At 48.7% G+C, this 16,758-nt stretch overlaps 1 protein-coding gene across 3 annotated transcripts in view; it reads left to right on the top strand.

The window, feature by feature from the left end:
• Window positions 1-15,791, top strand: part of LOC141518655 (anoctamin-1-like) — a 161,167-nt gene extending 145,376 nt beyond the window's left edge. The window contains exons 17-24 of one of the 3 annotated variants that reach the window (XM_074230876.1): window positions 601-675; window positions 2,575-2,776; window positions 2,882-2,993; window positions 4,442-4,499; window positions 5,116-5,216; window positions 6,897-7,036; window positions 8,891-9,043; window positions 15,573-15,791. In XM_074230876.1, coding sequence (XP_074086977.1) covers window positions 601-675; window positions 2,575-2,776; window positions 2,882-2,993; window positions 4,442-4,499; window positions 5,116-5,216; window positions 6,897-7,036; window positions 8,891-9,043; window positions 15,573-15,679 — 948 coding nt within the window. In that variant the 3' untranslated portion in view covers window positions 15,680-15,791. The remainder of the gene's footprint in view (window positions 1-600; window positions 676-2,574; window positions 2,777-2,881; window positions 2,994-4,441; window positions 4,500-5,115; window positions 5,217-6,896; window positions 7,037-8,890; window positions 9,044-15,572) is intronic. The other 2 variants (XM_074230874.1, XM_074230875.1) reach the window with 2 other exon arrangements.
• The last annotated feature ends 967 nt before the right edge of the window (window positions 15,792-16,758 follow it).

Genomic DNA, 16,758 nt, shown 5'->3' with positions numbered 1-16,758 from the left:
ACGGTTCCTGAAGCATGACCCAGTTGCCTGTGGGTGGTTTGCTTGGTTTGAATGCACATGTTGTCTTTAATGAATGTGCATGCCCTCTTGCCCACTGGGATGTATATACCCCTTTCATTGTTTTCAGGGATGTCTTAACTTCATCAATGGCACTTTGATAGTTAGATAAAAAACCAGAGTCCTCCAGCCTTATCCAGGAAGAGTGACCAAGACAATGGCAATTTTCTAAATAGCCACATTGCCTCCTGAACTTGATAACCATCTTCTTGGTTCTAATGGTGAAGGGGATAAATTAACAGATTCAGATCAAAAATGGTGCTTAGGAATGGGCCACATGTTTGGCAAGGGTGCCAACCAGCATTGTAACCTGAAAAAGGAATGCTTATTTTAACTTACTATGGAGGAGGGAAATAAGTCTTCTGGGCTGTGGGACAGACAACAAGATAAGACAGGTTCCCCAAGTTTAGGAGGAAATGAGACAGAGCATCCCTTCTCTGGGGTTGCTCCCCTGTTTTTCCTCCTTGCATACAGAAGCCAACTTCCTGCCAGGGCTGGTGGGGGGAACAGCTTAAGTGACAATGTGATTATTTCATGTTATAGATGGATAAGGAAAAACTGACTTGGAAGGACCGACTCCCAGCTTACCTGACCAACTTCGTCAGCATCCTCTTCATGGTAAGTGTTCAGGAAGCCTGGGGTCTTCTCCTGGCTGGGCAGGACCCCAGGTCCTGGGCGCTTCAGAAGGCCAAGTCCTTCTGCCAGGCTCCAGAGAGACTGAGGCAAAAATGGAGATCCCTGCCCTTCTAGGGGCTTACCACTGGTATAAACAGATGGGAAATAACATGCAATGCTAATACAAAGTCATTAGAGGAGGGGAAGCAGTAAGAACTGGGGAGGGGACATGGTAATAGTGAGCCACTGAAGGAGCACATCTGTTTAGGACTTTCAAGCCCAAGACTCTAAGGACTTGTAGGGGATGGGGGCAGCTTATACATACCTCATTGGCCAGGATGGGAACCTTGAAGTGAGTTTATCAGCCCCTTGAGGTCTTGGTTTTTGGATGATTAAATCAGCTTCAGAATCAGCTGCTTATCTTTGTCATAAGGCCAAATTCCCAGCTCTTAAATATGAGCCTCAGTATTAAGATCCTGTCTGGGCAAGAAAATCTAACATTTCCATCTCCCTTTAAGGTTAAGGTGTGTGATCTGATGTGAGTTTCACAGAGAATAGCTATTCTTATCCCCACTTCACAGATGAGGTCACTGAGGCACAAAAAGGCATTCTGGCCCTAGATCAACTCACAAGGAAATAGGACTCAAAGCCAGATTCCCCCCCAACTCCACCCCCAGCCTTCCTCTCATTCTTCAAATTAAAAACTGAAAAACCAAAGGGAGAAGTCACTCCAGTTAGGTGGGATTCCAGGCATTGTTGGGATTGATTGGTGTGGAGATGCCACTGTAGTAAGGCCAGGTCTGGGCTGGCCCTGCCTTCTCCCAAGGCTCTCAGCACCTCTCATCACCCTCATCAGAAGGGCGGTGTCACCTGCTCTGGCTTTCCTTGGAGAAACACCCCTCCCACCCACCAGATAGAGCTGCCAGCTGCTATCTAGATGGGAGTGAGGAAGGTGGAAGAATGCCCCTGGCTCAGGAACATTTATCTAATCAGGGAGGGCCTCCCCTTTGGGCTCTGCTGGGAAGGGAAGGGAAGGGAAGGGAAGGGTTGGGAAGGGTTCTGGGTACAGCCTTATTAGTCTCCTGAATCTCTCTGCTGCTTCTGTTACTCTCACTCTCTAACTGTCCCGGTTTCCAGACACTAGAAGCAACAACAGGGCAGGATTTGTTCTAATTCTTTTAAGCCTATTTTAGGATATTTCTTTCTTAGTAAAAATAATAAAAATAATAATAATGAGGGGTGGTGGATAGAACACTGGTCCTGGAGTCAGGAGGACCTGAGTTCAAATGTGACCTCAGACATTTAATAATGACCTAACCTAGCTGTGTGACCTTGGGCGAGTCACTTAACCCCACTGCCTTGCAAAAAAACTAAACTAAACTAATAATAATGATAAAGCATGTATCATGTTTAATGTACCCTTTCTTTGGAACCTCACCATAGCTTTATGAGAGTAGCCAAGTGGCTCAGAGAACAGAGCTCCGGGCCTGGAGTCAGGAAGGCTCACCACTGTGAATTCAAATCTGGACTCAGATACTTCCTAACAGTGTGACCATGGGCAAGTCACTTAAACCTGTATGCCTCAGGTTTCTCCTATGTAAAATGAGCTGAAGAAGGAAATATCTACCAAGAAAACTCAAAATGAGATCACAGTTGGATATGATTGAGAAAATAACTTGAAAAGAAGATAGTTCTGTGAGACAGATTCAGCTAAAGATCCAACTTATAAATGAGGAAATTGAGACTCAGATTAAATGACTTGCCCAGGGTCTCAATGTCTGAGGCAGGATTTAGTTCCAGGGATGCTGCCACAATTTTTCTTGCAGTTAGGACTCACTCTGCTGACTTTGTTCTCCTCTAAAGACTAGAAAGAAGTCATGCTTCTCTCTCTCTCCTTCCCAGATCGGACTGACCTTTGCCATTGTATTTGGAGTCATCATCTATAGAATCTCCACTGCAGCTGCTTTGGCCATCAGCTCCTCCCCCTCTGGCCGATCAAATGTGCGAGTCACTGTCACGGCCACAGCAGTCATCATTAACCTGGTGGTCATCATTATCTTGGATGAATTGTATGGGTCTATAGCCAGATGGTTGACCCAGATCGGTGAGTAGCGGGCAGACTCTGGCTCCCTCAACTGCCTCGTGCCAGAGGCCAGGTGGGAACTTCTGGATGGTCATTTGAACACAAAACCTGTCTTCTTGGTTTTAGAGGTTCCCAAGACAGACAAGAGCTTTGAGGAACGGTTGATCTTCAAGGCCTTCCTGCTGAAGTTTGTGAATGCCTACACCCCCATCTTTTACGTAGCTTTCTTCAAAGGCCGGTGAGAGCCCCAGAAGCTAGTGTGTTTGGGCCCTGGGAAGATGGAACCTTTCAGGGTTGCTGTGAAGGGGGAGGGCAGCCCCTCAGACTGTTTATAATAAAATATCTCGTGGGTCATTGATGCCCAGGAAACTGGCCAAGTTGGACACCGTCAGCTGAGCTTTTCATATCACGTAGAGTCAAGGGTTCAACAGATGTCTAGAAAACACCAAGCACCTGTTAATGGCCAGACCTGAGACCTATCCTAATCTGGAGTTGACTCTGGGCAGCGATCCTGGGTGGTTTGTTTTGTAGTAGAATGATTTTAAAGTCCAGAGGACTTGAGTTCAAATTCCAACTCAACATGAAGCAAGTCACTTCACTTTCTAGGGTGATGAAGGGGAGGTCCCTTCCATTTCTAAGGTCATAATGTGTGGAGCCTCCCCCAGTCAAAATCCAGAGAGATACTGGCCTCAAAGTCAGGACAGACCAACTCTGCTAGGGGGAGCCCAGGGACCCCTCCTCTTTTCTACAGAAACTCCCAAGTGTCAGTCACCACTTGCCTCATTTGAGAGTCCCCCAAGAAACTACCACCTCCCAAGGTGCTTTGGTCTCCCATTCAAATGAAATAGCAGAAGAGAAAAGCAAAGACAGATTAAAAATATTCTCTCTATCCCCCCCCCAGCTACTTCAGTCTCTTGTTCTGAAGTCCTGCTTTTATTGTGAATTGGGGTGTGTGTGTGTGTGTGTGTGTGTGTGTGTGTGACCATGACCGGGAGCCTCTTTCCCCATCACCAATTCTAGGGTGACCCTTCCACCTGTTAGACCATTCAACCTCACGATTGAGTCGAAGGTCTGTCTCATGGTCAGGAAATGGATGGACAGCCCAGGACAAGGCCCCGGGCGGCTGCCATCCGTTGCTTGGTCCAAGATGGCTTCCAGGGCTGATGCAGCCTCTGTACGGATGCAGAGCTCATTGTTCTCCTCCCCACCCCCACCCTGTTGGGGAAGATAAATGTCTTTCTTCTTGACTCTTACACTTTTAAGGGATGTTTACGGGGGAGGCAGGGGTCAAACGAATGTTGGCAAAGCAAAAACATCTGTGGTATTTCTGCAGCAGATGAGAGTGCGGAGATAGGGAGCCCTCAGTCCAGGCTCACTTCAAACAGCAACAATTCATCCTTTAGACCATCAACCCCTCGGGACACATTCCCCATGCCTCAGAGTCTGCTAAGGAAAGCCCAGACACCCCTCCCCTTTTCTACAGAAACTCCCCAGTGCCTCTACTTGCCTCATACAAGTCCCCCAAGAAACCACCACCTCCCAAGGTGCTTTCGTCTCCCATTTAAGTGGAATAGAGGAGAGAAAAGCAAAGATAGGGCAGTTGGGAAAGGGGGGAAGAGGGGCGGCTCTCCCACGATGCCCTAGGAGCTAAGGTTCCTACTCATCACCCCTCCCACCTTCTTCTAGGTTTGTCGGACGCCCCGGCGACTATGTCTACATCTTTCACTCCTTCCGCATGGAAGAGGTAACTGGAACTCTCCCTCAGGGCTCCGAGACCCCCCCCCTTGTTTTCATTACCTGGGACCTGGCCTTAGGCCCAAAGAAAGATGCTGACTTGGAGGTGCAGCGGGTGTCAGTTATGCCTTAGACCAGAGAGCAGCAATGGCCAACAATTCACTCTTTAGCCCTTTTCCTGTTTCCTTGATGTGTTAGTTGAACCCATGCCGGTCCATCTCTGTAGATTCCGTCCCCCAAACAGGGTTTCCTTTGATTTAAAAACAAGATAAACATCAGCACATGTGGCCCAGATGGGCAGTGTTGCCTAAAGGCAGAGCATTAGACATCAATGTCTCATGGCTATCCAGATTATGGGCTCAGCTCTGCCAACATACTCAAGTAAGTGGCTTCCTCTCTAGACCTCAGTCTCCCCAAGTGGGATAAGAAGCACTGAACTCAGTGCCCTCCCAAGGGTTCATTAAGGTTTTCTTCCCTGGTGTTGGTGGGTAGATACTCTGACTCCCCTGCCCATCCCAGTGCTCTGGTCAGAATTGGAGTCGGGGTCGGTAGGAGACAGAGAAGGAGGAAGGGGAGAGGGGGGTCAATGGAACTTAACACAATCTTCATTCCTCCTGCTATCCCAGTGTGCTCCAGGGGGTTGCCTGATGGAACTCTGCATCCAACTTAGCATCATCATGTTGGGCAAGCAGCTGATTCAGAACAACCTGTTCGAGATTGGCATCCCGTAAGTGACCCTCCATGGTGGAGGAGGGGCAGATTGGGGGAGACCAGACCGGGGATCCTGATGCTCCTCCAAGAGTGTGGACTCTCATTTGGGATTGGGGCTTCTCCCCTTTAGAGACTGCCTGCCAGTCCCTTGGGCAGGGAGCTGGATTAGATGACCTTGAAGGTCCCCTTCATGTCCTACTCAAAAGGTCCTGACAGTGAGAGGATGGAAGTCCACTGGCCCTTGGATCCACTTTCTTGAGCATCAGGACAGCTCATAGAACATTCTCACCTTCTCTGGGGAGCACAGAGAACTAGGAGACACATAGAGCACCTTCCTCACCATGATTAATGACAATCAAGGAAGACAGACTTTGTCAACTCTAGCATGCATAGAGATGGAAGAGATTTTATTTTTATTTTCCATTGCAAACCTTCTCAAAGTTTCCTCAGAGTTATCCTCAGAACTGACATTTCTATAAAAATAATATTAGCATTTGCTAGTATTCACTATGTGCCTACCCTATCCATGTTACAGTTGAGGAAACTGAGGCAGGCAGGTGAAGTGACTTGTCTGAGATCACAGCTAGTTCATATCTAGGGTCCGTTTTGAACTCTGATCTTCCCGAGAACAGGCTCAGCACTCAGAGCACAATGGTGCCCCCTAGCTGCCCCAAGTGGTGACCACCATTGACAAATGTCCTGCTTTATCTGGGAAGGAATTCCTTCAGGTATGTGAGCCGTCTCTTACAGGTGATCCAGGCTCTGTGGTCTTCAAGGCGGTGCAACTAAGTCATCTGCTGCTCTGATAGTGGGTTGATCTCCTAACAAGCCACAGTCTCAGTACAAGGCTGCCCTAGCGTGCTCTGTGCTTAGCCTAGGTGGTGGATGAACATTGGGGAGCCAGTCGGAGGCAGACCAGATGGCCCTTCCCTCAGACTGAGGGGTAAAGGAGACTGAGCTTGGCATCCAAAGCTTCATGTCCCAAGTTACCATTCCAATCCACCATTAACCATTTGTAGCAACTTGAACATCTCTTTTCTCATCTGTGAACTGAAGGAGGTTGGACAAGATGACCTCAAAAGTCTTTTCGGACTCAACATTCTCTAAGCCTGAGATCCCTTCATTCATGAGATAATCACACATTATATGCCAAGCCTTTTCTGTACTCTTGGGATACAAAAAGAACATGGACAGGTGGCACCAGGGACAATGGAAAGAACCCCAGATCAAAAGTTGGCTTCCTGTGTGACCTTAGACAAGTAATTTTTTTCTGGACCTCTGTTTCTTCATCTGCTGTCCTTCTGTCTCTGAATTTTATGTAGGTTTGGAAATAGAAGAGTAGGGGATCTTAACATTGTAATGTAGGACTTCCTCTAGGACCTGAGTCATTTTATTTGCCTAATAACTCCAAGATGGAAGGTTCCTAACAATTTTCTGCTGAGAAGCATAACTTCAGGGGCAGCTAGGTATTGTAATGGATAGAGCACCGACCTTAGAGTCAGAAGGACCTGAGTTCAAATTCAGTCTTGGAAACTCAATACTTATTTAGCTGTGTGACCTTGGGCAAGTCACTTAACCCCATTTGCCTTGCAAAAATAAGAAAAAGAGTATGAATACAATGGTCGCTCCTTGTTTGTTCCCCTCAAAGAATGCTTAGTTCTAGAAGTCAATTAATGCCACACTGTTTGCTTTCCAGAAAAATGAAGAAATTTTTCCGCTACTTAAAACAACAGCGACCAACTGTCCATGATGAGTCCACCAAGAAGAAGCAGCGCTATGAGGTGGATTACAATCTAGAGCCCTTTGCTGGTCTGACTCCAGAATACATGGAAATGAGTGAGTATGATTTAAAGGAATTCAGACTGCATGGCAGCAGGGATACCTCCAGAAGGCACTGGAGAGAATAGGGGAGATTACCAAGGTCAGAGCTCATCTGTTTTGCAATTTTACCAAGGAGAAATTTTTTTAAAATTCTCAGGGGGGCGGCTAGGTGGCATAGTGGATAAAGCACCGGCCTTGGAATCAGGAGTACCTGGGTTCAAATCCGGTCTCATGACACTTAATAATTACCTAGCTGTGTGGCCTTGGGGAAGCCACTTAACCCTGTTTGCCTTGCAAAAACCTAAAAAACAAACAAAAAAAAATTCTCAGGGTGGGGGACTCTCCTTTCCTTTACCCTCCTTCTCTACTTCCCCCACTGTCAACTTCCATTTTCTAGAAATAACTAGTCTTGTCCTGGATGAGCCCAACATGGCAAGTCCAATCGAGATAGGCATCCAGTTTTAGGCCTATGATGGTCATTTGTCCAAAGACCAGACCACCCACCAAGCTTAGTTTGTAGGGACACATTGCCAGAAGGCTGATTGCAGTTGCCCATCATGCCCTTGATGAAGGCAGTGAGGGGTTAGGGTCTGGGGAGATGGGTAGAGTGCTTATAGGATGGAATCCTGGATCTTTGGGAGATGCCTGTGATTCTGCGATCTCCTCCAACCCTGGGAAATACTGTCCTCTTTCTGCTAGCCCTTAGTGTTAGGGTCTGTGGCATCCATTGACCCATATAGCTCCTGTTTCTCTGCCTCAGCTTTCATGAGAATGTTCTGGAAGGAGGATTTCCTTCTCTTACAACTGATAGTTTAAATGCACCAGGTCAGGTCTATTCTTGACTTCCCCAAAGTACTCTCCACTCAATGATAGGTGGGCATGGTCTGGGTCCAAGTGCCAGACTCTGTTTCTAATACTGTTGTTCCAGTTACAAGGGAGGTGATGGGAGAAGGATGTCTGCTCACTCATGGTCAGTTCCACTGTCTTCACTGGCAGAGTGTCCACATCCAGTTCCATAGGAGCTGCCCCAATCCCAAAGGCCCCCTTCAACACCTGCTAGAGAAGATTTAGGAACAGACAACCAGGACTAGGGTCAAGAAAAAGCCATGGCTCCCTCTGCCTCTACAACTAGGCCCCTGTGGTGCATTTTGTTCTGGATACTTGGGGCATCTCATCTACAACTGGAAGGAGTCTTGAGGTCATCCATTTACAACTTTTTCCAATTTTTACAAATGAGACTAGGGACCAGAAAAGTTAAGGATCTTATCTGAGCTTTCTCAGTGAACCATGGCCCAGGTCTTAACTTCAGTACCTAGACAGGGCTGTTGATGGGGGTACTTCCCCACCATCCCCAGTTCCCAACCCTTCTGTGACTTAGCAATCAACTTGGGTAGCTTCTCCACCCATTCCTAACCCCATGAGTCTCAGTAGCTTATCGTATTGAACTCTGCTATACTCGAAGACTTCCTCCTCCAGGGCCAGCCAGGGACCTTGGAGAGAAGACAACCTGGTGGTCCCAAGACTCTTGGGAAGCCTTTCCCATGTCATCAGACCTGCCACAGTAGGCACTTTATTTTTGAGAACTTGGGATGCGCCCCCATGGACTCAGAGGAAGCCTTGGGTGAAACTTCATGAACCATTTCTCAAGGAGGTGCCCTTCTCCCAAAGGTCAAAGTCACCCCACTGAGGCAGGATACCTTGGATAACCCCCATACACACACATGCACATGTATTCACATAACATTCATATACATATGCTTATTTATATTATTATATCTATACCTAGTCCTATCCATTTACATATTCAGATTCATGTGCATATTCAAAGTCTGATGAACATACCTATCCACCTGCCTGTCTTTCTTCCAGTTATCCAGTTTGGGTTTGTCACCCTGTTTGTCGCCTCCTTCCCTCTGGCGCCTCTGTTTGCTCTGCTGAACAACATCATAGAGATCCGTCTGGATGCCAAGAAGTTTGTCACTGAGCTCCGGAGACCTGTGGCCGTCAGAGCGAAAGACATAGGTGAGTGAAGAGAGAAAAGAGAGAGGCGGTCAGTTCCTGGGCTTGTGTCCATCACAGGCTCTCACAGCTCTCATAGGAGTCCAGTTGCTCAGAGAGCAAGGGTCTGATGGGGGCCTCTTGTGCCATGTACCTTGGACTTGTTATCACTGCCCCCCCAACCCAGCCCCTTTCTTTGAACTGCTGTTCCTCAGAGGATCACTGGGGACAGTTTGTGGGACATCTTGAGACATCCTGAGACCCCTCTGTCAGTCTAAAGACTAGGATGCTCCAGGGAGGACCACAATTTGGAGGACTGAAAGAGGGGCAGCTTGGAAGACTAGCATGGCAAAGAAAGCCAGCCCCAGACTCAACAAGACCTGAAGGTCAAGCCATGGCCCTCACATGCAAATACCAGGTGACCCTGAGCAAGTCCCTTAACATCGAAACACAGCCAAGCATGAGAGAACATGATTATAGGAAGAGGGCAAGTCTCCTGTGTCCACAAAGGCACAGTTTGGGTCCCTGTAAACTGGGAGGAAGGTAGTCAATGTGTTTTACAACTCAGCTTGATTTTCCACCAAGTGACAAAACTGAGAAGGGAGGGGAGATGCCAGCCGTGTCAGGTCTTCCTTACACAGGAGAAGCAATGGGAAGGACTAGTGGATTTTTATCAGGGAGGAAGCTGACAGTCATCTTCTAGGACTTAAGGGACTGCGGTTGAGAGGTCCTCTTAGCTTGAGCCTTGGACCTTGGGGGCAGAAATGGAGCAGGCAGTCATGGAAAAGAGGCCAAAATCCAGAAAACCTTCTGCCCAGTAGAATTAGCCCATAGGGGAATAGGCAGCTTGGCCAAAAGTCCCTGCCCTGTCCCAGGAAGCCACCAGCAAAGGCCAGATGGCCACTTACTAGGTGTTTTAGATGAGATTCCTTTGCAAGTGGTGGCTGGTTTTCATGGCCTCTGAGATCCTGGTGATTGTGTGGGATCCTCCATTTGTCTCTCCACCCCTTCCCCCTTGGGGATCTCATGTCTGCGATTCCGCCGACTCTCTGCTGAGCCCCAGATCACCAGCTGCCTGTTGGACAGCTCCATCTGGATGGGTCCTGAGCATCTCCAACTCAACGTAGCCAAATCAGAAGGGATTCATTCTTTTCCCCAAATCCCACATCCTTGTTGCTCATCTCCCAGTGAGCCCCAATCCTTCTGGCCCCAGGATCCTTCAGGACTTCACCAACCCTCACTCCATACAAATCCTCATCTAGCCCCCATGGGCCTCCCATCCACTCCTGCAGCCCCTGCTCTGGCTCAGGAGTCTCCTCCCTGAAGGTTCTCCTCCAAGCTCCTACTTACTGCTCTCCCTGCCTCCAGGCTCTCTCCTTTCCAGTGTGTCTTACTTGCTGCTACCAGAGGAATCTACCAAAACCCCACCTAGATTGCTCCCTGTGCCCAGGTTCTGGGTCCCACAGCCAGGAGGTGACAACCAGGCCTGGTACTCCTCCCTCTCGCTACTGTAACACCTTACCCCTCTCACCTGCCATGGTGGGTGACATGTCCTTTGATTGTTTTGTCAACCAGACAGGACTGGCAAGTTGGATTCATGGCAGGGCTTCATGACTGGAGCATGGATACAGTAGGAGCTTATCCAAGCTCAGAGAAGACCTGGTGCCCAGCAATGTAATACAATTGTTATGTGGTTGCCAGAGGGTGAGATCTAAGGATTGTTGTTATGCCAAATGCAGGCTCATCTTGCTCCCTGGATCTTAGCTCTGGAAAACTGGCTGTCTGTCTTCTAATATCCTGATAGTTTCAAGCTGGAAGGGACCCTGGGGAATCATCATCTTCAAAACAAAGTGGAAAACTGAGGTTCCATTTAGTTCAACACATGCCTTTTAGACACCTTTGAAAAGTGTCCCTGGATCTGAACTAGTGGCTATCAACACAGAAAGAATAGCAACATCCCAGCCCACGTATGAACTTACTTTCTCCTGGAGGAGTCTGGTCAATGGGTATTCTGGACTCAAAGGAATGTGACTAGGGAAAAGAGGGAATCCCGACTCCATCCATTTGGGGAGTGAGGCCAAGTCTGGGCCTATCATTGTCTCCCAAACAGCTTCTCTTCAGGTTAACTTTTGGTTCCTCCACCAATCTTGTATGGCAGGAACTGAAGGTCCTTCCTTCTGAGAATCAGTGACTAGTCTCTGGATGCTTGCCAGCTTGGCCTTGCCCTTGCCCTTGCCCAAGTCAGAGGGAGAAAAGTGGAGTGGAGAGAGAGCCCTGAATGCCAAGATGAGCAATCTGGACTCCTAAAGCTTGATGGGAAGGAGAAAAATCCCTTGACCAAGACTCAGAGGTCCAAAGTCTGGTCTTTCTGCAAACCAACTAGGTCATCTGGGCTGTTTACTTTTACCATTGTAAAAACTTGATCCTCCCATCAATCCTGAAAACTGGTAGTTTTCAAATCTATCTCCAGGGGCCACGCAGACAGAGGTGCCCTCCTTCCCTTACTGGCCCCATCCAGATTGCTCATCCATCTCTTAAGCTGATGGTTCTTTGGACTCATTTCTGCTTGTGTCTTTTTATCCTCTTTTGTGGAGAGGAGAGACCACCCCCCTATGCCACCCACATGCTCACAAACCTTTTCCACCCATCACTCTGGTAGCCATTCTGGCCATCCTTGCTTAAGGAGCCTCAGAAGCTGGTTCCCAATGCCATATCTGGCATTAGGAATGACACTGGTCAAGGGACTTTCCTTGCTGGCTGGCGTTTCTCTACCTGTGCAAAGAGAGCGGTGGACATGGGACCTCTACCCTCCCTTCTGACTAGGACAAGCCCTGGCCTTAACTTCCTTAGAATGCCAGCTCACTTGACTGTCACCTGAGGATTAGCTGGCCTTTACCTGCTTCCTGTCTGGCCTGCAGACCTCCTGATTGGCCTCTTCTTTCTAGGACTTGTTTGTGGCCTCCATGCGGTCCCCTTCCTGAGAAGTGAGTCCTTTGTATTGTGCCTGTGATCCATAGTCAGGCCCCTAGCCATCAGCCCCGCCGGGGAAGGAAGGGAATTCAGGGGCCTGCCCAAGAGAAGGATGCCACTGGCTCCAGTGGAGGGTAACTGTTGCCAGAGCAGCTTTGGGTGAGGTGCCTGAGCCTGGGCCCCCATCTGGGGCCATAGGGGAATCTACAAGATTGGGGTAAGTCCCCACTTGTCTCCATCTGCTCTAGAAGTGGCAGGGGAGACGCCAAGAAAGCTTAACTAGCCAGATCTCTTGGCTTGGGAGATCCCAAGCTTTCACAGAAGGAGAGGCCTTGCCTGGGGCCTCCCTCTGCCTCTTCCCCCACTGTGAGACCAGGGCTGGGGCTCAGAGCTGCCTATGATGATAGCAATCAGAGGCTCCTCCCAAGGTGTTCCCAGAGGAAACCCCAAAATACTTGTCCTCCCCATGGTTCATAAAGCCAGCTAGAAGGGACCTCAGACCAGCTGGGCCAGCCCCAGCCCTCTGCCTCAGCTATTTACTAGCTGTGTAACTCTGATCAGCCTCAGTTTCTTCATCTGTAAAATGGGAATAATAATCACAGGATTGATGGGAGGATCAAGTTTTTACAATGGTAAAAGCAAACAGCCCAGATGACCCAGTTGGTTTGCAGAAGGACCAGACTCTGGACCTCTGAGTCTTGGTCAAGGGATTTTTCTCCTTCCCATCAAGCTTTAGGAGTCCAGATTGCTCATCTTGGCATTCAGGGCTCTCTCTCCACTCCACTTTCCTCCCTCTGACTTGGGCAAGGGCAAGGGCAAGGCCAAGCTGGCAAGCATCCAGAGATTAGTCATTGATTCTCAGAAGGAAGGACCTTCAGTTCCTGCCATACAAGATTGGTGGAGGAAGCAAAAGTTAACCTGAAGAGAAGATGTTTGGGAGACAATGATAGTGAATGTCTACAGATTCAGTCAGTTGAGTCCATTGGGTCCCAGGACAGAACTAGAACCAAGAAGCAGATTTGGACTCAAGATAAAACAGAGCTTCTTAGTCCTGGCAGCCATCCCAGAGGGGAATGAGCTGCCTAGGAAAGAGTGAGCCTCCTGTCACTGGAAGTCTGCAAGCAGAAAGCCCGAGATTTTCCCCTCTATCCCTATCAGGCCAAGCCAGACCTCCATGCCTCTACTTCAGCCGTTTCCCCCTCCTCACCACTTGTCCAAGTCTTCCCTCCCTTACAAAGCTCAGCTCCAGCCTCAAATTGCCATTGGACCTTCCCCCAGTCCCCACCACTCCGCCGCCCTCTCCCTCCTCTGGCTTCCTGCCCAAACCCAGACCTTCCGTTCTGATGCACGCATCTGAAGCTTATCTGCTCAGGTTCTCCTGCTCCCCCCTGAGGCACAGGGCAAGTGTCAACTATTCTACTGTACCCCAAATAGGACTGAGCAATACTAAGCACCGACTGAAGGGTTATTGAATCCCAACATTTATGAGGCATTTCCTCTCTGCAAGACTCTGCTGGGGTTGGGATCCAAAGACCATTCAGGCCATGCCAGATGTTGCCAGAGGTGGGACCTCAGAGGCATCAAATCCAGCAGAATAATCAATAGATCACCAAGTCTTTATTGAGCACCTACTGTTTGCCAGATACCTGACTGCCTACTGAAGATAGACTGGAAAAAGTCTGCCTATCAGTCCTGCTTAAACTGCCTTTCTGCTAAGGAAGGCGATATAGCCATGAGAGTTGTCCCAAAGCATTTTGAGAGGATTGGGAGGCACGTTGGCAGGAGAGCAGGACCTGCCGCTTCAGAGGAGCCAGGGAGGCCCTCTGTAAAAGAGAACACATTCTGAGAGGTGGAAGTGAGGAAGGAGAGCATGACTGAAGTGGATAGAAGACAGCTCAAAGAAATGAAAGTTGCAAATGGAGCCCCATCTCTAAGAGGCAGCAAGGTGCCTGGTTGGACTGGGCTCCCGAGGGTATGACAGGTATCCAACAACTAGGGGGAAAATGCTTGATGGAAGAAGCAATGGGGAGCCACTGTGGCTTCTTGAGCAGGGTAGTGACCTGGCCACGTCTATACTTAGAAGCATCTCTTTGGCAACCCAGATGGGACTGGGCTGGAACTAGGAAGACCAAACCACTAGGCTTTTGTAGTCATTCAAACAAGAGGTGATGAAGCCAGTTCTTGCCACTGTCCCTCAACTGTCACAGTCACATTCAACACCTCCTAGTCATCTCTTCTCCAATATAAACAAGGCCAGTTCAGTTCCTCATTCCAGGTCTTGGTGGTCCTTCCTCATCCCGACCTTTGGCCTCTGGATGCCCCCCAGCTTATCGGTGTCCTTCCTGTACTTTGGTGACCACAACCAACTCCCCGAGAGGTCTTACCAGGGCAGGATGACAGGACTCCCACTCTCTCACCCTAGAGGTTAGCTTTTCCTTCTCCAGATTAAGATTGCGTTTGTCTTCTTGGCCACCACTTCGCTATGTGTATGGCCCCAGGCCTGGCCCAGTAGGATGAGAGGGAAGCATTGACCCCGTATTGTGAGCGGAAGCAGCTGGGCAGCTTCCCGGCGTCTGCTGTGGCCCTTCTTCTCAGGGTAATGAGAGGATGAATAAGTGCTGTGTATACTCCGAGTCTGAATTCTCCCTCCTGTGTTTATACTTGTGTTCAGGCAGAAGCCTGCCTTCCCAGGCACCCCCTCCTAATGTAAACTGGCTGATGGCAGGAGTGGGAATGGTTTACTCAGGGAACGCCAGCCATGCTTCCAAGAAGCCTCCTACCTTGACATATGACCCAAGACCCCGGCAGGCTTGGGGGGCCCAGTGGGAATTCCATTCTGAGCTCATTCCTCCCAAGATTCCCCTTTTCTCAACTGGCCCTGCTGGCCACGGTTCCTGGCGCTGGTGGGTCCCCAGGCAGAGTGGGACATGGTACGTGGATTTGGCCACCATTCCAAGGGAATTTGAGACCCTTTGAACTGGGCCTGAACGGAAGCTGAGCCGGACTGTATTTATGTTGGGAGGCTTTTCTAAGCAAATAATCAGTGTAAACAGGGAAGATATTCCAAAGCACTTAATGGGGAACAAGTTGCCTGCAAGCTCTCTGACCCTTGCCAAAGCTCCTTAGAAGCCACCGCCTCCTCCTAAACACCAGATAAGTTAATTACCACGTATCAGCTCTGAGTTCAAGCAGGTTCCTTAAGGACCTTGCCTTAGTAGCCTGTTCTTGTTCTAGTCCTGGCTCCAGCCCCCCCAGACCCACCCCACTGGAGAGACTCGAATGATGCTTCTTTTCCAATAAGACTCTCCAGATTCTGATGGCTCTTGCGCTCAGTTGCTCCTGACTGACCAGCTTTGGGGATCTTTATGAACTCAAAGAAAGACACCCTCAAGTGGCAACCGGGTGGCCCAGTGGAAAGAGCATGGAATCAGGAGAATCTGAGTTCAAATTCGACCTCAGACATTTGATACTTACTAGCTTGGAGGCCTTGGGTGTGTCATTTAGCCTCCTTGTCCCACAAGAAAACAACAACAAAAAAAGGTCTTCACTCTAACCTCATTTGAATTTTTTCCCCTTCCCCCAGGCATCTGGTATAATATTCTCCGAGGCATTGGAAAGCTAGCTGTTATCATCAATGTAAGTGCTATAACTGCCCTTGTGAAGGGAGGGCATCAGTATGGGACTGGCTAGTGGTCTGAATTCAAGTTACAGGTCCTTCACTTCTCTCCCCTAATGTTTTCTCCTCTAAACAACCATTGGTAGAGATGAGGTCACTGACCTTTAGAGAGTTAAACCGGATAAAGAAATGATTTCTCAGGGATGGCTAGGTGGCTCAGTGGATAAAGCACCGGCCCTGGAGTCAGGAGTACCTGGGTTCAAATCCGGTCTCAGACACTTAATAATTACCTAGCCATGTGGCCTTGGGCAAGCCACTTAACCCCATTTGCCTTGCAAAAACCTAAAAAAAGAAAAATGATTTCTCCTCCAGACAGTATTTCTTGAGATCCTAGATCTAAGTCTGTTGGACTTTAGAGACCCCTGAGTCCAGGCCCCTCATTTTATAGATGACTCTAGGTAAGCAATTTGTCCAGGGACATATCGCCAATAAATGTCTAAGGCAAGATTCAAACTCAGATCTTTCGGACTCCAAGATATATCATACCACCTAGTTGTCTCCTTATATTGGCAGAGGATTGGCATGGTTGGGTTTTAAAAGCAAACTCATCCTAGATCTTTCCACAACCATAGGGAAATCCCATTGGACTCAAAACTCAAAAACTCAGATATCAGATAGTCTAATTCCTTCCTATCATAGATGAATATGCTGAGGCCTAAAGAGGAAAAGAGATTGGCCCATGTTCCCCTTCATCATTACTAATAAAACTAAGGTCCCCAGACTTCTCAGTGCCCTCCACCCTGCTTGTACTTCCCTGACTCCATAGAGATGGAGGACAAGGCTGAGGAAAGCTGTGGCCCACTGATGCAAATACTACAGTTGAGTTCCTCAACTATGATGAGGATATGAGACCAGATCTGCCATGATCCTTTGCAGCTCTGTGGAGCTGTGGTCTAAGGTGCTATGGTTCTGTCCCTTTTGGTGGCACTCATCTTTCCCTGGCCAACCCTTCAACAAGTTAGGATCTGACTATGTCTCTCTGCCAAAGGCTACTAGCCCACAGAGTTGTCTTTCCATGTGGGCTTCTCATCCTCTGCCCAGTTCTTGGCTTCCTTCAAGATTTTGCAGCCATAGTTCCCTTCCTTCATAATAC

This window comes from Macrotis lagotis, chromosome 3 (genome assembly GCF_037893015.1).
Source record: "Macrotis lagotis isolate mMagLag1 chromosome 3, bilby.v1.9.chrom.fasta, whole genome shotgun sequence".
Lineage (NCBI taxonomy): Eukaryota > Metazoa > Chordata > Mammalia > Peramelemorphia > Peramelidae > Macrotis > Macrotis lagotis.
This window is presented reverse-complemented; position numbering and strand designations above follow the sequence as displayed.